Raw genomic sequence first — 21,826 nt, forward strand, 5'->3', positions numbered from 1 at the left:
TTTGCCCTCAAAGTCTGTGTTAGATGTAGGGGGCAGCACTTGGAATCAAGAATCCTATTTATAACAACCACAACTAACATTTATGGGATACTTATTATGTGCCAGGCATGGTGCTAAATGCTTTTCAATTATTTTCTCATTTGATCCTCACAAGGATCCTGGGAGGTTGTTATCATTATCTCTACTTTAAAGATGAGGAGACTGAGGCAAATAGAAGTTAGGTGACTTGTCTAAGGACACATAGCTAGTAAGTGTCTGAGACTATCTGAACTCAGGTCTTTCTGTTTCTAGGCCCAGAGATCTATCCACAGTTTAAATCCTACCTCAGACACTTATTGACTATGTGACCCTATGCAAATCACTTAACCTCTCTCAGCCTCAGTTTCCTTATCTTAAAATGGGGATGGTAATAGCTCTTACCTCCCAGGTTCCTTGTGAGGATCGATTGATATCATCTGTGCAGCACTTTGCAGATCTTAAAGTGCCATATCAGTGCTGGCTCTTAGCTACTGTGTTAGCTGGACTCCATTTAATAAGCCAGTTCTGAACCCCCCTAGTATCTCCCTTCACCTTTGTGCTTTACCAAGCAGTTCATACTGGCCCCTCTTCTTAGGAAGGAAGCAGCCTGAGCCAGATCAACTCTCTTACTGGGACAGTGGAAAAGTGTCAGAGGGAGATGGCTGGTCTTAAGAATGAGAATTCCCTTCTGAAGGAGACTTTGCAGCTGCTCAGTGCCGAGGCTGAAATGCAGAAGCAGGGGGCCATCCAGCTTCAGGAGAGGGAGAGGCAGCAGCGCAGGTCTGTCTCCGTGTCTTCCTTTTATATCTTTCTTTCAGCCGACAGGTCTGTCTCTGTGTCTTCCTTTTATATCTTTCTCTCAGCTCTCATTAGAGCTGAGAACCCTCCCCAGGGTTAGAGCGTCTCTCTCCTTCTCCTCTCAAAAAAGGCACTAGGACACCACCATTAGCTGACCTTTTGTTGTCGTTGTTTTGGCTTGAAAATTCCAGTGCTGGGAATATAGGAACTGTGTATTGCCCTACAGTTTGTGGGTCTGTTACCCTGAAATAGGAAGAGTTGTGAATAGTGACTTCACTCCTAAGATAAGGAGGTCACAGAATCTTGGTGCTGGAAGGAGAGAGACTCCAACCAAGAGTCGTCTCTGCCCTCAGGCCGTGCTGCCAATCATCCCACTTAGTTGGGTCAGTGTCAGTCCAATATTACAAGTCACTCTTAACATCAGACAGTTCTTCCTCATCTCTGACCTTAGCCTCCCTTAGTGGTGTTGAGGCTCAACTCTGGAAAGATGAAGCTTATGGTAAAAGAAATTCTTGAGTCAAAGAGCTGGCTGGTAACAAAGAAAATAAGCGGGTTAAGCTGCCTTTAATCACTTATTTTGAGATTTCTCAGGCACAGGCCTTGGTCCATGGGATCCCAGGCAGGGTATTCCCCAGGACTGGTGAATTGAGATCGTCCTGGGCCTTATATTTGAGGGAGTTGGAGTGGTGGGGCTCACTGCTAGGATCACACTAGCAGGCAGTGACTCAGAGAGGTGGCAAGTAAATTGAGGAGGGATAGTTGCTCTTGCCCGTAAGTCTCTCCCTGCTTTCTCTCTCCACTTCCAGTCTGTCCTTTATGTTTATTTTAAACAGTTTACTTGGCTATACATGGGTCAGGTTGTGGAGTGGGGAGAGATGAAGAAGGGTGGGGTGGGCTGAGGGCTTCTATATCCCACCAAGGTTCCCCCCAATCTCAGAGCCCCAGATCTAATTTCTTACAATTCTCCTCTATATAAAAGCCCCCTCTGTAACAGCCTCCAAATCCCCACCGACCAGCTGAGTTGGGAATAAATCACAAATTTTGAATAAAAGTGGAACCCTTAGGAATACTAGCCCCACCTTCTCAGTTACCTGGGAGCCCAACAGCCCTGGGCAGAAATGATGCTTTTACAATTATGTTGCAAGGTTGCTAGAAGAAGACCTTCAAGTCAAGCATAAACAAGAAATGGAAACCTTGAAACAAGATCATAGGAAAGAAATCCAAAGCATGGTGTCTGATTTCACCAGCACTCAGGCTCACCTGCAAAAGAAGATTGTCTCCTTGGAAACAGAGTAAGTGATTTAAATACTAGAAGTATTATTTGTTAATTGGGGAGTGCTGGGGCAAAGGATGTAGCTTTTTAGGAGATTATGTTCCCATTCTGGGCAACGTAAAGTGGATATAATTTCATTTTATTTTTTATTGGCTGGGAACCTTTGAGCTATGTCTCAATTACGTTTCCTCTCCCCGGCGCTGGCTAACTCTCAGATTTATGGAAGAAATATAAAAGATATCTTGCCTTATTAACAGGTGAAGTTAGGCCTTTGCTGCTGAAATGGATCTTGGAAACCATTTAGGCTGACATTTTTTTTTTTTTAAGCAATCGGGGTTAAGTAACTTGCTCAAGGTTACACGGCCAGGTGTTTTTGGGTGGGTGCTGAGTGTCTGAGCCCGGGATTCGATCTCCAGGTCGTCCCAACACTGGAGCCGGTGCTCTTACTCGCTGTGCTACCTGGCCGCCCCTTAGGCTGACATGTTACTAGTGAGAAAACAGAGCCAGAGATCTGAAATAACTGATTCAAGATTATAGTTAGTACTTGAGCTAGGTCAGCAACCCAAACTTTCTGACTCCAGTCCTGTTCTTTGAATGCCTAATAAAATGAATCCTCTAGAAACTACTTAGTGAAAGCTTTTTCAAGGGTACCTTGAAAGTTCACTAAATTATTACCTCTTAATTTTCCATCCATGTATGTGAAGAGCCCTTCTGGGCTAGGTTGCCCATGGTTGAGGTGAGAGTGGGGGCACTTGTGTCTTTTAGCTCCTAAGAGGGGGGCATCTGCTGAAAAGGAAAGCCAGCCTAGGCCTGCTGACCCCTGATCTGTAGCCAGCAGATGTCGACAGCTGCATCTCAAAGACAAAATATGTGCCGGGCTGCTTAAGTGAGCTCCAAGGTCTCCTTGACACCTGTGACCCAGAGGCTGAAGCTCTCATGTTCTGACTCTCTCCCTCTCTGTTTCTATCTCTGTGTCTCTGTCTCTCCTTCTCCCCCCCCCATCTTTTTCTCTCCCTCTCTCTGTCTCTTTCCATCTCTCTTTCTGTGTCTCTGTCACTTTCTCTCCCTCCTGCTCTCTTTGCCTCTCTCTGTTTCTCTCCCTCTCTCTGTCTTTCTCTTTATGTCTCTGTCTCTCTCCCCTTCTCTTTTTCTCCCTCTCTAGAGATATGGAATCTTCTCTTCTTAAATCATAATTCCCTGCCAGAATTGTACACAAATCTTTATCCTGCAGTGCTGATCTAAAGAAGAGACTCAGTCCCAGGCATCATTGCTACATTTGACTGAGTGGAAAAGAAGAGAGCTAAGGAGAGTATGTAGGCCACTCCCAGGCTTGGCCGATTTTTGCCAGGTTCTGCCTGGACAAAGAAAGCTACAAACTTATTTCTACTTGTTCTTCATTTTTTTTTTTTGTCTAATGCAGGTTCAACCAATTAGATATGCGATCTAATATCTAGTATCTAATCTAATTAGACAACTAATTATATACTAATTACATATGTCTCCTGATTGAAATAGCCTTAAAGGTGCAGAAGAGAAATTACGGAAATGGGAATCCAGGCCAGAAGATTTACACCTCATAAGCATTTTGCAAAACAGATTAAGTGAGCGAGAAGAAATCATCAAACAGTTAACGGTAAGGAATGTTCTGTGTCAAGCTTAGAAAGTCTGTGTGTAAATCAGGATGGAGACCAAAAATATCATTCAGGAATGACTTTTCCCAGGAAAATGACAGCTTCCCTATTAGCACTTCATAGGATCATAGATTTGGAACCAACCCTTTTATTTTCCGGGTCAGGAAACTGAGGCCCAGAGAACTCTTTGAGTCTGGCCATTAATCCATTGTGAATCCATCTAACTGATTTATCACCCAGTCCACATCCCTCCATTACATCCACAAGAACTGGCATGAGAGACTTTATTGTTAAACTGTAGCTATGGCATGCCTTTTATCTATTAGTTTAGTAATCTGGTCAAAAAAAGGAAATCGTATTAGGGCCTGTTTATTCCTTTGTTTGTTTTACCCCAGCTCTTTTTCAGGGCCAGACTTAACCCTGTGATTACTTTTAAGAAACTTTTTGTTGATACTTTTAGGTGTTTTTTAAAAAAAATCACTTTCATATCCAAATATATACACCTCCTTTCCCAAAGAGAGCCATCCTTTGTAACAAAAAATAAGAGAGGTAAATAAATTGTTCAACAAAACCGAATTTAAGAGTTTACACCTATACTAAAGACCCCGTCATTTAGTGAAGGAAGGAAGGGCTACCTTTTCTTATCTCTTCTTTAGGACCAAGCTTAGTGGCAGGACATCAAATCAGTCATCAAATCAGTCAACAAATGTTTTTCAAGCACTCACAGTATGTCAGATACTGTTCAAGGCACAGGGTATACAAAGACAAATGTAACAGTTCCTGTCCTCAAGAAGCTTACAGTCTAGTGAGAGGAGCCAACATGTACATGTGTTGTTATATCTAAAGTTAATACAAGATAATTTTTGGAAGAAAGATGTAGCAGCTGGGAGTGGGGCGGTGATCAGGAAAGGACTTCATGTAAAAGGTGGTGCTTGAGCTGTCTTAAAGGGAGTTAGGGTTTCTAAGAGTTGAAGGTGGGGGAGAGGGGCATTTTTGGCATGTGGGACAACCAGTGCAAAGGTTTGGAGAGGAGAGATCCCTTCTTAATGCAGCTGTGATGGATATTTGTAATCACTTCCCTTTCTAGATGTTCACTAACAGTATCTTTAATAATCTTTAATCTATCTTTAATGACAGAATTATCTCAGAAATTAAAGTCAAGCTCCCTGGTCAGTAGTTTGCAATTCTGTTCTCATTTCCTGTAAATCAGGATTTTCTCTTCCAATATTGGGGTATCTCTCCCATTTTCAAAAATAATAATATAATAGCTAGCACGCAGCCATACTTTAATGATCATCCCTCCCATTTTCAAAAATAATAATATAATAGCTAGCACGCAGCCATACTTTAATGATAATCCACAGAGTGGCTCTGTAGTCATACCTGCCAGTCCTTTCATTCCTGAGGATAAAATTTCCTGATCCAGTTGACTTGCTTATACTCTATTTCCTTAACTGTCTTTGGTTGCCTATTAGCCACTTTTACTATGTCATTTCCAGTGCAAAGGTCATTCTGTTTGGCAGAGAAAACAAGTAGAATAAAAAGAACTCCCTGTGATCATTTATCTTCCCATCCACTCTAAGCTGAGGTCACATCCCTGCTTAATCCATATTTATAGGACCACACCACATTGGTATTTAGTCTGTTGCCTCAATTGCTTCCACTGGCTGAACAATTTCTTTTTTAAACATATGTCAGTTGAAGAGTTCCTTTTGCATCCACATTAGTTTCTTTTCTTCCTCATTGGAATGTTTTCCTTTTGTCTTCATGATTTCATTCTTGAACATTTCCTGTCCCTCTTGAGCTGACTGTCCCTATAGAATTTTAGCCCATAGAATACTACCTGTCCTTTGAAATCTGCTAACCCAAAATCTAGGGTACCTGTGGACTATATCTGGATTCCTGTCTTCTGTCACAAACTCTAGGAGGGAAAAATCACTTCCTCTCAGGATACCTGTCATTTCTACCCCCAACAACTAATTTCTACTTCTTAGTGAGAATCAGATTCAGAATAGAATTTCTTCTTGTTGGTTCCCTCCACCTTTTAAAACAGAAATGTCAGACTCTTCCAGATTCTGAGTGCAGATTAAAAGGTAATTGGGAAATGTTAAACAAAATAAAAATACATTATATAGAATGTTATTTGTGATTTTCTAAGTCAACATGCAGTGTACAAGGATCCTTTTCTACACCACTGTTTTAAAGGATGCAGTTATCATTAAGGCAAGGCAAGTCATTAGCTGCGTAGCTTTTAACAGAGAGCCCTAGTAGATGTCTGGATAATTATAGTCTTTTATCATTGTTGTGTTTTATCTCTGTGTCGGCCTCATGAGCTAGTCCCAAACTCATCTACTTCTTCTTCTTTCTGTCCAAGTCATCTACAGCATATTCCAATGACAAAACCACTTGTTTCACTCTTCATTGACCCTCCCAATAATCTTCACCATGTTTCCCTACTCTGGTTCCTGTATTCCTTTACATCCACATAGCCTCCATCTGTCCTTTTGCCTATTTTATTTCTTCTGAGTAAGGCACATTCATTCAAAGCCACATGTTAGTCATAGATTTCATCCCACCAAGTAAAGATTCATTAATACCTATAAGGTTAAATTTGCCTATTAGCATTAGGATTCTAGTTCCTCTTTTCTTTTTTTTAATTAAATTTTGTGTTTATTTTTAGTTTACATCATTCATTTCCACAAGATTTGGGGTTACAAATTTTCTCCCTGTCTTTCCCCTACCCACCACCCCCAAAACAGTGATCCCACTGTATATCCCCTCCCCCAATCTGCTCTCTCCTATATCCTTCCCACCCCCCCCTCCAACTTTCCAGTAGGGCAAGATGGATCTCTATACTCCAGTGCCTGTATATCTTATTTCCCAGTTGCATGTAAATAATAATAATATATTTTTTTAAACATTTGATTTTAAAACTTTGAATTCCAGATTCTTTCCCTTCCTCCCTCATCACCCACTCTTATTGAGAAAATAAGCAATTCAATACGTTGTACATGTGTCACTATGCAAAACATTTCCATAGTGGATATATTGTGAAAGACTCACTATATATCCCTCCATCCTATCCGGCCCGCCCCCCACTTGTTCTGTTCTCTACTTTGACCCTGTGCCTTTTCAAAAGTGTTTCTAACTTCGCTCCCCCCCAACCTGCCCTCCCCTCCATCATCTCCCCTCTCATCCCCTTCCCCCCTACTCTCCTGTAGGGTGAGATAGCCTATTTAGCTTGTATGTCATTCCCTCCCTAGCCAAATTCAATGAGAGTAAGGTTGACCCATTCCCTTTTGCCTTCCTGTTCTTCCTCTCCATTGTAACCATTTTCCCTTGCCTTTTCTATATGAGATAATTTACCCCACTCTGTCTCTCCCCATCTAGGTGGGTTTCTGGACTTGGAGATTATTCTCCAGATATTTCTCAGTTTCTGTTCCTTATTCATACAAATCCCTCCAAATCACCTACACAACTTCCTTCTTTTTCTTATTCAGCTTAGGTCTTTTTCTCTTCTCCCATTTCCTCCTGCCAAAGTTAGAAGTAGATTTAATATTGACTTTCAGGGTAGCACTTGAGGATCATAAGATTTAGAGTAGGACTTTGAGAGTATCTGGTCTTAGTGTATTCATTTTACAGATGAGCAAACTTAGAACCAGGGAAATCAAGTGATTTGTCCAAGGTCACACAGGTAGTAAAGTGGCAAGGACCGAATTTGAATCCATATACCTTGTCCTGAGCTAAGAATACTTAGCAAATCTGAACTACTTTTCCTTAGCTAGAAATAAGCTTGCCTCACCAGTAAAGACTCAAACAAATGAATAAAAAACTAAACCCAGTCCTTGATTTCTGAATTCTTCTTCTTCCCCTGACCTTCCCTTCCCTAAATGTCCAGGGGATACTTGGCTATCAGGTAAGCACTTTCTTTTAAATGTACCTCTGTATATTTAAGATAAAGATATAGTCATCAAGGCCCTTATATTTGTTTGTTTTTCAGGAGGAAAGAAGATTTCAGTGTGCAGCACTACCAAACACTCTCTCTCATCGGAATAGATCCTTTTCTTTCAATCCTCATCCAGGCTATTTGACCCCCTCCATGAAGGTGAACGAGTTCTTTTCTTTTTAAAACATTTAAAATTTATCCTAAATATAGTATTTAGCTAAAATAGCAGCTTAGGTTCATAAAATTTAGAACAGGAAGAGGCCATAGCAATCATGGTTCATGAAACCACTCAAAAGAGATCAACCTAAACTAATCCATATGGAAAAAGCTAAGTGGATCAAGAACATGTAGTATATGACCTGCATTTGGCTAGGCATTCTGTCTGTCTATATAGCCTGGACTGGTGCTGCAGATGGTCAAGCCAGGCCCAGAGTTGAATAGAAAAGGAGGTGAGACTCACTTGGGAAATTGCACAGGGCTTCACTTCAGACTGCCCCTAGATACAAAAGTGGTATTTTCAACATCATTATTCTCCTGCTAAATGGTTGTAATTCATAGAACTTTATAATCTCTAAAGGATCAGAAGTATAAAGAAAAATAAAGAGGCATATGGCAGGTGTTAGGTAGGGTGCCACCCGAATGAATGTTAACCAGGGACAGCTTATCAGGAAAAGTGATATAAAAGCCATCATCAAAGCAAGGTATTATCAGAAAGAATTGAGGAGGTCAGTGAAAGCTGATAGGGAGGCAGTTCAAGTCGTGCATTATGGAGAATGTCAAAAAACTGAAGTAAATCCTCTTGCATGATGCATAGGTCCTCTAAAGGGGGTTTCATTACATAGGATAAGATGACATGAATGCATTGTCATATTCACTCAAGGGGGTATCATAAATCCATATAATACTGAGTGTAAACTCAGTAACTATCCACCAGTATTTCAAATACAAAAACTTTTAAGTGATCATACGTGAACTACAAGTATTTTAGCTTTTTAAAAACATGTATTTTAACAGAATGATAGCAAAAAGTTCCCATCTCTGACACATACTGACTATGAATGGACAAGTCACTTAACCAAGTGTTCCAGGCACCTCTCTAAAGAGTATAAGCTGCAGAGCAGTTGAAGATTTGTATTGATAACACGTATATTGTCATCTTGATTTTGCTTCCTTCACTCTGCATCTCTTGATATGGCTTCTCTTATTTATTTGTATCCTTCCCATTCTTCCTTTCTTATGGCACAATAACATTTCATTACATTCACATACAACAGTAGTTGGACTCATGGGTTACTCCAGGAAACCACTTCTCAACAATAGCAAATTACTTTGCCAGAGGAATTCTATCATCTTTAATACTTTAAATGATTCTGAATAATTCAAGACACATTAATGGAATAAATATGCAGCCTGTCCTTTAGGGACCTGAAATAAAGAAGTACATCGACATGTTGAGCAGTTTGACTTTGGCATTCTGAAATACCACAGTGGTACTTTTTCTCTGCTGCTTATGTCTACAGTAGCCTCCAAGTGTGAGATACCTTATGAACCCTTCCTTTAAATTAACAGAAAAAGAAAATGGAGGAAGTTCCCAGCCGGGTTGTCAGTGTGCCAAACTTAGCCTCCTATGCAAAGAATTTACTGAGTGGTGATTTGAGTTCCAAGAGAAATGCTGCACCAATAACCAAATCACCAAGCTTAGACCCAAGTTCCAGCTGTGTTAGGTCTGGTCATCAGCCAGTCAAATCTCCAGATGCTAAAACTGCCACAAGGTAAGCAGATAAAATATCTGGTTGCATTTTTCCATGGAGCTGCTTGGAAAAATAGGACAAGACTGAGTAGTGCACAGTAACAGTCAATTTAGAGAGGTCAAAAGGTGGGACAGCCTGCAAGTACTCATCCTTGTTTGGGGGGAGTGGGAAAGGGAGAAGTGGTTTTGATCTGTTACTTCATTGGTGTGGACACTTAACATGGAAACTCCCTCTACCAACATAGACTGGCAAGCCATGTCTAAATTAGTCTTAGAGAGTTGCCTGGGGTACATGGAGGTTAAATGACCATGGTCACATAGTATGTGTCAGAGGTAGAACTGACTCTCCTAGGTCAGCTCTCTATCCACTCTACTGTGTTTACTTACATATGACATTGATCTATCTGATGGGAGGAGCAGCAGTGTCCCAGGGACTAATTATACAAGCAAATCATAGTTTAAAATTTTCTTCAAGTGTTATATGACATGGGCACTGACTAAGGACTCTTTGGTTTGAACATCTACCTAGGGTTCATTTTGGCAGCATATATATAGTCTGCATGCCTTACTGTGTTCCAGAACAAAAATATTTGTGAATATTAAATTACTAATTACTAACATTATAATATCATGTTTCTGTTCTTAGGACTGAGGACGATGAAACAACCCAAGCCAAAGAAGTCCAAAAACAAGGTTCTCAGCATCAGGAATGGTTTACAAAATACTTTTCATTTTAGATGGACCTTTTAAACATAACCTAAAAGATAACATTTGAGAAAAATGTTTTTTTTTCCTTCAACAATGTCCAATTTAGGAAATGAATTGAAAAATAAAAGGTTACTTTTGCTATGTAATTACACCTCATACATAGCTTAAGAGAACTTTAGGATTAATATCCTATAATGAGTTCACTAAGGAAGTTCATTAGATCAAGCAAGGTAAGATCATTTTCCTTCCTACTTGAATACTCTAACAAATTATTCACTCAGTGCTAACAAGAAAGCACTCAAAAGGAACCTTTCCATATGGGTTTTATGTTACATTTTTGGTGTTCACCAGTCTTTACAGAATGCCAGTCTTTGTGAATTGTATAGTTGGCTTCATACGTGGTTTTGTTGGTCTAGAAGCAAGTATTCGGCTTTTAGAAGAGTGACTTGAAGCGATTTTTCTGTAAGATAATATATTTATGTGGCACATTTGTCATCAGTAGCGAAGAATTTTCATTGACAGGAAGCTAATTGATATGTGTAGACACTTTAGATCCATTTATCTCATTGTGGCCTCACTGCATGTCTGTAGATTTAAAAAGGGGAGTTTTGTGCTTTAAAGGGTAAATGGATTTGTGTGAAGCTGGTCCATTGAACCAGTGGGCTGTTTCAAAGCATTAGATGTACTAGTTTTTAAAAATTCTTAATTTATTCATTAAATTCACTTCGCACCTGGCAGTTATGGGATTTGACAGGACCTGATACAACTCTTATGATACAAAATAACCTCAGCCCTTTGGTGCTGGCCTAAATGGTGCTCCTTGAACTCTAATTCCAGTAGATGTCGTTTACTCTATGTACTGTTACTTGCTAAGAAATCTTCCTGTACTGCCAGTTTTTAAGTCTTTGCTCTGAATAAAGCCAACTGATAAGACAAAATGGCTCTATTATGTGTTCTTCAGCAGAAAGCTGATGTGTCTGTTCAAGGTAGAGGCTGGGAATGAATGTGAAAGTGACACATGACTAGATTTTCACTTTAGCAGAAAATGGTTTTGTATACTTATGCCTAAAAGAAAAAAAAATGTGTTTTGTGCTTCTAGAGGCTCATTTACCATGAAAATGTTCATGTAACACAAAGATGCGGGAGAGATTTTTAAAAATGCAGTGACTAGTCACCATGCAGAATTCTGACACGTTATTTACAGAAGGCTTTTCTTTTATTTTCTTCCTTTTTCTTCCATGTAGAATGGGCACTGGTAAGACAGTCTGCTCTATTTCTTATCTTAGAGACATGACACTCCTGCTTTTCTTCTGCCCCACAGAAAAGGTAAACTTGCCCTTCCTTTTGGCTACAGCCTCTGAAACCCTACCAGTAAAGACAGGTGATTCATTGCCTAGTATCCTACATTTTAACATATCCCATTACTCAAGCTGAGTCTGTTTACTAACCTACTATCAATCACTGTGTTAATACTCTGTAGTCACAATAACCCTGGGATTTTAAGATCTTTTTATTTGTTCTTTGTAAAAAACACATGTTTACACAGGCTCTTCTTTTCAGAGTCCCAAAGTATTTACAATCATCAAGTCTCTCTGAGACAGTCATTGACACACTTAATAAACCACTCTGAATTCAGGCACATCTACCTTCTGCCACAGTGAGGCCTCTCAAGGAAATCAGTTCTAGGATCTAGGTCTGCTTCCCGGACTAGTTTTCTGCCCCTCAGACTCCACTAAAATATATATTATCGAACAAATTGAATCTATGCAAAGTGGTTAAGTTGGCTATGTGAACTGAAGGCCAAAAATGTGCTGTAACAAATTTAGGAAGCCAGTATATGTCTCGCATCCAATTAAAACACAGAAGGCTCTGGATTTTCTCAAATAAAAATGTTTTAGTTGGGACATTTTATAAATTTCTTTAGAAAACAAATTCCAGTCAGTTTAATTATCTATAAATGTTAATGGTAGTAACCTTTGCCCCAGTAATCCACTTTCTCTAAGATAAAACCAAAAGGCATCTAAGTGATAACAAAGCAACTGACTAAGCTTTGAAGAAAGTACTAATTTTAGTTTACCAAAACAATATGCATTTCAGACAATTTACAAAAATACATTTTAAGAAACTCTACATAGAAAAAGAAAAGAATATTTGGTAAAGTTGAATTTTTTTGCTTTTTTTTTTGAGGGCTATTGGGATTAAGCAACTTGCCCAAGGTCACACGGCTAGTTTTTGTGTTAAGTGTCTGAGGTCAGATTTGAACTCAGGTCCTCCTGACTCCAGGGCCGGTGCTCTATTCACTGCACCACCTAGCCGCACCCCCGAAGTTGAATTTTTTTAAACAAAATACTTTGGACATCAATAATTTGCAGATTTCACTAAAATTACAAATAAGATAAGTCTTAGTTTAATCCTTTTGTAACAGAGACAACAGAGTCATGTTTGCTTCATGGGGGCAGGAATATTAGCTGATGCTTGTTCAAGGTAGGCCAAAGGTCCCTGAGGGATGTCTGCAGGCTTTTTATGTTGCATGTTGATCTCTTCTAGGACCTGCTGCCAGTGCCTGAGCTTTGCCAAATGCTTCTGGACCAGTGCTTCTTTTCTCTGTAATTCATTTCTTAACTCGGAGACATCCTACAAAAAAATCCAAAGAAAATAAAGTTCTTGACTAGATAATTTAAGAGCTTGTCTAAGAAAAACTAAAATGAAAGAAATTCATGGTTCTGTAACTGAATTCTGGGTCTTTACGTTCCAAAACTTGAATCAGCTATTTGAACAATCTGATGGAATTATTCAAAAATTAGGGAATTATCCATGAAATCTTGGGCTGGAAAGGACCTTACAGCTCGAGTTCAATCTATAAGTAAACTGTATAATTCTGCATATAGAATATAATTGAAAATTTTTAGCAATAAGCAGAGACAGAGATTTCCTCTAGAGGAAGTCCATTCCAGTTCTGAGCAGCTCTAATTGTCATTAAAAAGTTTTTCCATAAAACAAGCCAAAACTTTCCCTCTGTAATGCTATCCATTGCTCCTAGTTCTGCCCATGAAGATTCAGTTCATTTCCTCTTCTAAATGAAAGCCCTTCAGATATTTGTCATTCACATTCTTCTTAAATCTTCTTTTCTTCAAGCCAGTCACCCTGCCTGGTCCCTTCAGCAGATTCTCACAAGAAGTTCCCTGGCCCTCTCACTATCCTAACTCTGGGCCAGATCCCAAAGATCACCATCCTTTCTAAAATGACTGAATTTTGCACAAGACTATTTCTCTGTGTGGTCTGATGAGACTATCACCTTCTTCATTATGGACACTGCCTCTGTCAATGCAGTTTTAAGATTGTTTTGGCTTCCTAGTTAATACGGTTGACTCCACATTAACTTGTCTAGATTTATAGCTCAAAGAGGGACTGTAGAGATCCTCTGGCCTAAACCGGAGGAAGTCAGTATAATGAAAGAGTGGTGACTTCGTAATCAAGATGACCTGGATTTAAATTCCAGTTGCTATTTACTGTCTGTGGAACCTAAAGCCAATCTCCCCACCTCTTCAGACTTCAGTTTCTCATTTATAAAATGAAGGGGATGACCTTTACCAGTGACAAGGAAATCAGGTTCAGAACAGTACCCTGCCCTAGCCTGCTGACATGTAAAGGAGAAAGCCAAGGTCTGGCTATGTCTCCACATACTGAGCTTTAGTACAGGACTTTGCACAATTCCCCTTGAATTTCATCTAATTAAGGTCATCCCATCATTCTGGCCTGGTGAACTCTTTTGGAGTCCTTATTTAACTTGTTAGCTCTCCCAGTTTCTTGTCATTTGTACACTTGAAAAGCATGCAATCTATGTCATTACCAATAATGCTGAAGAGGACAAGGTCAAGAATAAATCTGTAGGGGTGGCTGGGTAGTACAGTGAATAGAGCACTAGCCCTGGAGTCTGAGTTCAAATCTGATCTCAGACACTTAACATTTGCCAGCCATGTGACCTTGGGCAAGTCACTTAACTCCAATTGCCCTGCCTTACCCCCTCCAGAAAAAAGCAAAAAAACAAAAACAAAAAAGAATAAATCTCTAGGGCACTCTATTGAGAGACCTTCCAGGTTGGCATTAATCTCCATTCTTTGGATTCAGCATTCAACCAATTCTTCACCTATTTAGTTATTCTACTATTTAAGCCACTGCTGGATGCTATGCTAAAATCCAGGTATATAATGTCTGTACATTCTCTTGATACACCAATCTAATGATACGACCACAAAAAAATTATTCTGGCATGAAATAGTCTTGATGAAGCCATGTTGGTTCTTAAGGATTACCCTGTCTAAATATCCACAGAACATAACTAACCCTCAACCAAATTTTTCTAGATCCTCTTAGGTCAGCAACTTAAAAATCACCACTTGGTATTTGACCATTTGACCATGTAAAGATTGTTAAAGCTTCTTTTCAAGGTTCTGAATAAAATATCACCATTGTCTTAATCTAACCTTCAAAAACTTATTTTAATCTATTATTAATTTATGAAATTATAACATCAATTAAATTAGAAATGACAGAATATATTACACAGACCATCTCACTTATATTTTCCTTAAGAATATCCAGGGGATCAAAGGTCAGCTTTTAAGTAACATTCCCCACCTATACATTTTTCACCAGCTTGCCTATCTACCTCATTTCTCTAATAAAAAAACACAGATAACATAAGTTCAATCAGCCTTTATTATTTCACAAGCATAAGTATTTCCAAGATTTCTCTGGATACAGGCAATTTTAAATAAAAAATCTTCAGTTTCAAAGAGATCAGGCTTTAACTACAACTTAAGTCAATAAATCTGTGACAATAGTCAAATTTCAAATCTGTAATAAAATGCTCAATTTGCCATAGCTGGATGGCTTGAAATGTAAAATAATTCTGAAAATGTCCCTTTTAGGTTGAACCTCGAAAAATAACAAGTACAGGTTGTATTTTAAAGGGGCCAGATTTTTTGAAGGGGTTGAGGTAAGGTGGGATTACGTATGTTCTATACTTGGACCTAGGTGGGTATTTATTTACTCTTGCTAAAATCTGAGTAGGTGAGACATAGAGAAAATTTAAATCTATTACCTCTTTGATAACTTGCTCTGGTTTCTGGACAGATAGTTGTAATCTTTTCTGAAGGAAAAAGCACTCTGTTTGTCTTGCAACATCCAGAAACTTCTGAATACACTGATCAACACCTAGAATTCAGAAATTGCATAAATCCCCAAGGTAGAAGAAATATAGTAATGTAATATATGCCTACCCAAGTTTATTCATTAATATTCTACTGGAAGGAACATTTAACTAGGAAGTCAGGCTTATCAGCTTGTTAACGTCCACTCTGAGTCTTTTGCTTCCAAGTTCATCTAGCTTTTCTGCCTCAATGATCTGGACCTTTATTCCACCTCAGTCCTACAGGATCATAGCCTTTATTCCATCATCCACAAGTGTCCCACCTTTATAATTCATAACCCAAATTCCTGCATCTGATGCTCACCTAGGTGAGTCCCCCCTGTGCCACAGTCCTTTTCCCTCCTCACTACAACCTCAGCTCAATCCACACCCCCATCCTCTCCAAACTTTCTCTAGTCTAACTTCCCTTCAAAGTCTCAATCTTTTAAGTAATGAATTCAATTTTGCCCTATCCTCAGCTCTTGAATCCCTCGACTTCTTGTCCTACTGGCTCTCATTTTTTTCCAAACCCCAATTCTATATTAAGCTAACCATCTGCCTTGTGCTGCCAAATGCTGTTGGAGAATCAATTAGTTCATTGGATCCACTCCAAATCTTGGCTATCTAATCTTAACTGAGCCCTTGGTTGTACTACAAACTAATCCTTTTACTCTTCCCTGACTGATTAACTGCTGTTCCAAACCTCTTCTTAATAATCAAACTTTTATTAATACTTACTATGTTCCTGGCACCAACACCCTCCCTATCCCTAATACCTCCTTTCTTAGTAGCAGAACTTTTCTGCTGAACTTCACTGAAGAAACTGAAGGCATTCAAGCTTCCTTTCCTCTCCAATTCTATTCTTCAGAAAGACTCAGCATCATACTCTGTCATCTCCCTCTTTCTAACACTTTCAAGATGAAGCTGCCCTTCTTGCCAAAAACCAAGCCCTCTGTTTGTGTCCTTGAACCCATCCCATCTCTTCTCGTCCAAGGGCTTGCCTTTTCTATCACCTCACTCACCCTAATTTTCATTCTTTTTTATTTTTAAGCAATTGGGGTTAAGTAACTTGCTCAAGGTTACATGGCCAGTTATTTCTGGGTGTGGTGCTAAGTATCTGAGTCTGGATTCAATCCCAGGTCTCCTGACTCTGGGGCCGGCACTCTGTGCCACCTGACTGCCCCCTAATTTTCATTCTTTATACACTGGCTCCTTCCTTGCTTCCCACAAACATTCCTAGATCTCCTCAATCCTTAAAAAAAAAATTCGCTTGGCTCCACCAGGCTATTATCGTGTAGCTCCCCTCCCCTTCTTGGCTAAACTGCTAGAAAAAGCTGTCTATACTTACCACTTCCACTCTCTCCTCAAACCCCTGCAATTGGACTTCCATCCTTGTCACTTGGCAGAAACTACTCTCTTCCATGTCACTAATGACCTGAATTTTGCTAAAACCAACAGCCTCTACACAGTTCTCAACCTTCCTGACCTCCCCACTATCCGATGCTGCTGACTCGACTGTGTTCCCTTTCTGGATACTATCCTCCTTGGACTATTGTGACATTGGTCAGTTATTCTCTTACTGTCAGACTTACGCATGGCTTCCATTTTAAATTCATTACGCACGTCCTGTCCCCATACATGGATAAACTCCATGGTTCTATCATAACATTGTTCTATCTAACATTCTTAATGGCAATTAAGACAACTTTCCAAACTACATCTAGCTCTTATTTGTTTCCAAACTTCCAGCCTTGTAACTGCTTGATCAACATCTCTAACTGAATGTTCTGTGGGTGTCTCAAGCTCAATATGTCCCAAATGGACTTCTTCATCTTTCTCTCCTCCCAACATCTTATTTAGTCTAGTGAGACAACCACCATTCCACTAGTCAGTCGGATTCACTATCCTTGGTTCTTCACTCTCACCTGCCTCCCATATCTAATCAGTTATTCTTCTGTTTAGCCTACCCCATCAAATTTTCTTACATCCATACCCTCTCTACTCATACCACAGCCACTCTCTTCCAGGCTTTCACTACTCATCATTTGGCCTACTACAAAAGCTTCCTAACTGATCTCCTGACTCCAGTCTCTTTCCTCTCTAACGTACCCTCCAATCAGTTGCAAAATTGATAGTCTTAAAACACATGTCTAATTAATTACTTCCCTTGCGTTAGAAGCTTGGAATTAAATGATTTTGGTGAGAATGACATGGGCAATTCAATACTGCTTTAGGGGTAAGGGCTATGAAAAAGATAGCATGAAGTAATGGAAAGAATGTGAACCTGGAATTAAGAAAGACTTGGGCTTGACTTATATCTCTATGGAAAATCACTTCATTTCAGTTTCCCCTACTATAAAATGGGACTAATACTAAAGCAGGATTGTAGTGCTATATGAGTATGAGTTATTTAAGAAAATGCCCCAAGGCTCCTTCCACTACATCCTTTCCCCTTCTCATCATCAATTTCTAAGGGTCTTTACCAACAACAGGTCATTCTGGTCCTCTGGCCTTATTCCTGCTACACAAACCCTTTCCTTGTGCTCTTCACTGCAGCCAAAGCAGTTTCCTTGCTATCTGCCAAATATGCCAGGTCTTTGTGCCATCCCTACCCCTAAACTCTGGCAAATCAAATTTCTTTCCCCTGTAGAACACAAAAAATTCATTGTGTTCAAATCTCTAAGGATTAATTCCATTAGGTTCTGGTTATTTCATTCACTCCTGTAATTCTCACTGATGACCTTTCCCACTATAGGTAATGTTGAAATAATGTTTCTTAATGAAGTCATTTTATTAAAACCAAGCACCACTGTAACACCATCAACATCGTTCCTACAGAACCGGTCCTATAAAGCTATCTCACAGAATGATGATGTTAGGTGATGCATACTTGTATCTCACCTGCAGATGTAAGCGTTTGTACGTGTGCTTATATTTCTCATTTGTACTTAGAGAGATGAGCAAAATGAGGCAGGGAAAGGCCATGTGATGGTCCATTTGTAATAACTAGCCTATATTACAGAAGCACCGAATTTTAGAGGAGTTTCAGAAATCAATCTATTTAACATCATTTACAGACGAGAACAGTGAGGCTCTCAGAAGCAAAATGACTTGTCTGTGTTCAAAGACTGAATGGCAGAGCCAGAACTATCACCCAGATCCTCTGACCCCTGGAATGGTCTGCCCTCCACTTTAATCTCTAAGTGATATAAGGGTGATACATGCTACATCTTTCAAAGGGAAGTTTAAAAGAGTAACATGATGTTAATTTGACCTATTCTGTAAGAAGGCATGAAAACATAAAGTAAATAACTAATGATAGAATTATTCTTAGGGTATTACTTTAGAACACATTTTTAAATGAAAATATTCTAAACTTGGAAAATGTTTTAAAAGCTCTATTTAAAAAAAAATCCAGTTACACTTGAACATAATATAAAATGCCAAATATCGAGTGATAAGAGGTAGAATGTATACAATGGAAAAGGTGTTGTATCTGGAGTCAGAGAATCGGGGTCTGAATTCTTTTTTTTTTTAAGCAATTGGGGTTAAGTAACTTGCTCAAGGTTATACAGCCAGGTGTTTCTGGGTGGGTGCTAAATGTCTGAGCCCGGATTTGATCCCCAGGTCATCCTGACACTAGGGCCGGTGCTCTTACTCGCTGTGCTACCTGGCCGGCCCTGGGTCTGAATTCTAACCTCTGCCACTAATTACCTGTGTGAACCAAAGCAAGTCAATTAGATTCTCTAATCCTCAATTTCTTCATCTGCCAAATAAGCAGGTAAGACTAGATGACCTCTTATGTTCCTTCCAACTATAAATGTATGATCTAAATTGAACTGCTATTTGTTATCTACATAAATCTTACTCTCAATTGAATAACTTATTCAAGAAGTGATAACCAATGATTTAAATAAATGAATCAAGAATGATGTAGGTAACTGATGAAAGACACTAATTTTTTTAAACAAAAAATGAAGTTCTTACCAGTTCGGATTTCCTCCTGATCAGTGCCATTGACATAGTCCTGACTCACCAGGGAAGCAAAACAAGCCTACAAAATTCAAAGGCAAATAAAAAAAAAATGGCATAATCCAGAATAATAAAAGAACCCTCACTGTTTACTTTAAAAACAATAGCAAATCATTTGGGCCTTATGGCATGAAAGCAATTCACAAATTCCTTGAAGATCTTTAATTTCTAAATGCATCTAACAAAGCTCCAAAGCCAATGAAAATATTTATTAAGTAATCTGATTCTGTAAATAATGCCAGTACAAATTCATAGGTGTCACTGATGTTTCCTGGTAAAACTACAGGAAGCTCTGGATAACATTACACTGAGTTTCAGCCTGAATTCCTAAAGCATAAGCAACACAAGCATGAATGGATTTGAAGAGAGAACATGAAGTATATAAGAGTAGTCATAGACTCCCCTATTTCCATTTATCCTGTACAATGCTTGCTTTGTATATATTTATTTGCTATGTTCTCTCCCCCATTAGAATTTAAGCTCCTTGAGAGCAGGGACTGTCTCTTGCCTCTTTTTTTGTATCCCCAGCGCTTAGGACAGTGCCTAGCACATAGTAGGTGCTTAATAAATATTTATTGAATTGAACTGAAGAGACAGATCAACAGAAACTGGAGCTGTGGGATGGTTGAGAGTTCTGTCTGAAGACCCTGAATCCAAGGGCAGAAAGTTTTCAGAAGAAAGGTTCTAGTGCAAAGCGCCCCCACCAGGTTTGGAATCCGGAGACCCAGATCCTAGTTTTGTCACTAACTAGCTGTTAGTTAGTAACTAGCTGTTTCGGGAAATTCAAATCCCTTCCATTTACTTATCCTTATGGGAAAAAAAAAAAGTTGCTGGATTCCATCATCCATTTGTCATTACGTCAGAAGATCATAACCTGGGGTTTGAACTTAAAAAAAAATATTCTGATAACTATTTTAGTCGTGGGGGGCAGTGAGTGAAAATGGCCAGAGATGGAGTGTCCTGTTCGTGGGCAGCGGAGGACACTGGAAAGAAGGGGCAGGTTAGGCCGGCCTTGGAGCCAGGAGTGCACGTCTGATCTTGGGGGGGGAGAGATGGTGAGGGGCTCACACTAGGTCAGCGCTAAAGACCAGGTGCAGACCAGGCCAGAAGTCCCGGGTTTCGTGGGAGCAGCGACGTGGGGGCGTGAACGAGAAGAGACAAATGATGCTGGACCAGAGTGGGGGGGGGGGGACGCAAAGGGGGTGCGTTACCTCGAAAGACGCTTCCAACTCGTCCACTAAAGTATTATTAGAATTCCTCGGTCCGCCGGCTGCCGTCGGGAGCAACGCGACTTGTCCCGAGCTCCCGGGGGGTCCTGGGGGCGGAGGCGGCGGAGGTGGTCCCGGCTGCTGAGCCCCAAACATCCCTCCTAAGGAAGCTGCCATCTTGGGACTGGCTTTTACACTGAGCATGAGCAGGGAATAGGATTCATGGAGCATGCGCGAAGACTGGAACGAGAACTGAGAATGATCCTCCTAGATCCGGGCTACAGGCTGATTGGCTGGAAGCGAAGGGAGAGTCACGTGAGGGCGAGAGGTGCGGCTTAGGGGAGGGGCCAGAGCCTGGATTGGAGATTTAGCCTCCAATGGGAGGCACCCAGGGGAAGGCGGGTGACTGGCAGCAAGTCTCCTGCATTGGTCCAGTCTTACATTTCCTTAAAGCACATTTTTGTCCGTGAGACTCCCCTATTCAACGGTCTCCAAGAGGCGGGACTAAGAAGAATAATGAACAACTTAAAAAAAGTTTTTATTGATATTTTCTGTTTCTTACATCACATAGTTATCCCAAATATTTTGCTCCCCTTCCCCTCCAAGAAAGCCTTCCCATAGGACAAATCGTATTTTTAGAGAAAAACAAAATCAGCACAACTGATGATACATTGAAAAAGTACAAATATATATACAATGCGGTGTGCGTGTGCGCCCAAGTTTGCCCTCCATTCTGGGAAGGACCATGACATCAGGAAGACGATGCCATGACTTGCGATGTTAATCGGGTAACACCTCCACGAAGGGGTGTGTTAGGAGTCATGTCGCTCCCCCCACTCCCACCTCCCCATCACCCCTCCATGCATTCTAGCCTTTTTTACCTCCTTCCCCCACCACACTGTTCTTCATGAGTGTCCCAGAACTGAAAATTTCTCTCCTGTCTTCCCTTTGTATGGGAAAGGTAAAAGTGTGGTTTCTCAGAGACTGTCTGCTAAAGTAAGTAAGTCCTTAGGTCTTAGGCCTAAGTTTTCACTTTTTTTATTAGAAATTATGTGACTTTGAAACTTTATAAATATTTCTGTATAGTTGCTCTATTCTAGTCAGTCCTCACCCAGTTTACCATGAAAGAGTTAAATTTCTATAGAACTGCAAGAATTGCTGAACAAGACTACTGAATAAGGGAGAATAGGCAGTAACCTTGGAAAAGAAGCTCAGCCCCTGGTTCCCAGACATAAACTCATAAATAATACTAAAAATGATGGAAGAATGGA

At 40.0% G+C, this 21,826-nt stretch overlaps 3 protein-coding genes across 4 annotated transcripts in view; 2 read left to right on the top strand and 1 right to left on the bottom strand.

Annotated features, from left to right (window-relative positions):
- FAM184B (family with sequence similarity 184 member B) overlaps window positions 1–11,540 on the top strand; it is a 121,536-nt gene extending 109,996 nt beyond the window's left edge. The window contains exons 12-17 of one of the 2 annotated variants that reach the window (XM_069069257.1): window positions 618–798; window positions 1,962–2,108; window positions 3,605–3,722; window positions 7,721–7,825; window positions 9,236–9,438; window positions 10,063–11,540. In XM_069069257.1, the coding sequence (XP_068925358.1) occupies window positions 618–798; window positions 1,962–2,108; window positions 3,605–3,722; window positions 7,721–7,825; window positions 9,236–9,438; window positions 10,063–10,153 (845 nt within the window). In that variant the 3' untranslated portion in view covers window positions 10,154–11,540. The remainder of the gene's footprint in view (window positions 1–617; window positions 799–1,961; window positions 2,109–3,604; window positions 3,723–7,720; window positions 7,826–9,235; window positions 9,439–10,062) is intronic. The other variant, XM_069069266.1, reaches the window with a different exon arrangement.
- The window catches only part of QDPR (quinoid dihydropteridine reductase), a 167,660-nt gene that overhangs the window by 20,954 nt on the left and 124,880 nt on the right, over window positions 1–21,826 (top strand). The window lies entirely within an intron of this gene.
- On the bottom strand, window positions 11,999–20,820 carry MED28 (mediator complex subunit 28). Its single transcript, XM_069069301.1, has 4 exons — window positions 20,559–20,820; window positions 19,303–19,369; window positions 15,229–15,341; window positions 11,999–12,758 (listed from the first exon to the last, which is right to left on the bottom strand). The coding sequence occupies exons 1-4, from the start codon at window positions 20,784–20,786 to the stop codon at window positions 12,561–12,563; spliced, it is 606 nt and encodes a 201-aa protein (XP_068925402.1). The 5' UTR covers window positions 20,787–20,820; the 3' UTR covers window positions 11,999–12,560.

Source organism: Petaurus breviceps, unplaced genomic scaffold, assembly GCF_028583685.1.
Source record: "Petaurus breviceps papuanus isolate PSGF00001 unplaced genomic scaffold, PetGlider_PUasm1.0 140, whole genome shotgun sequence".
NCBI classification, from domain to species: Eukaryota; Metazoa; Chordata; class Mammalia; order Diprotodontia; family Petauridae; genus Petaurus; species Petaurus breviceps.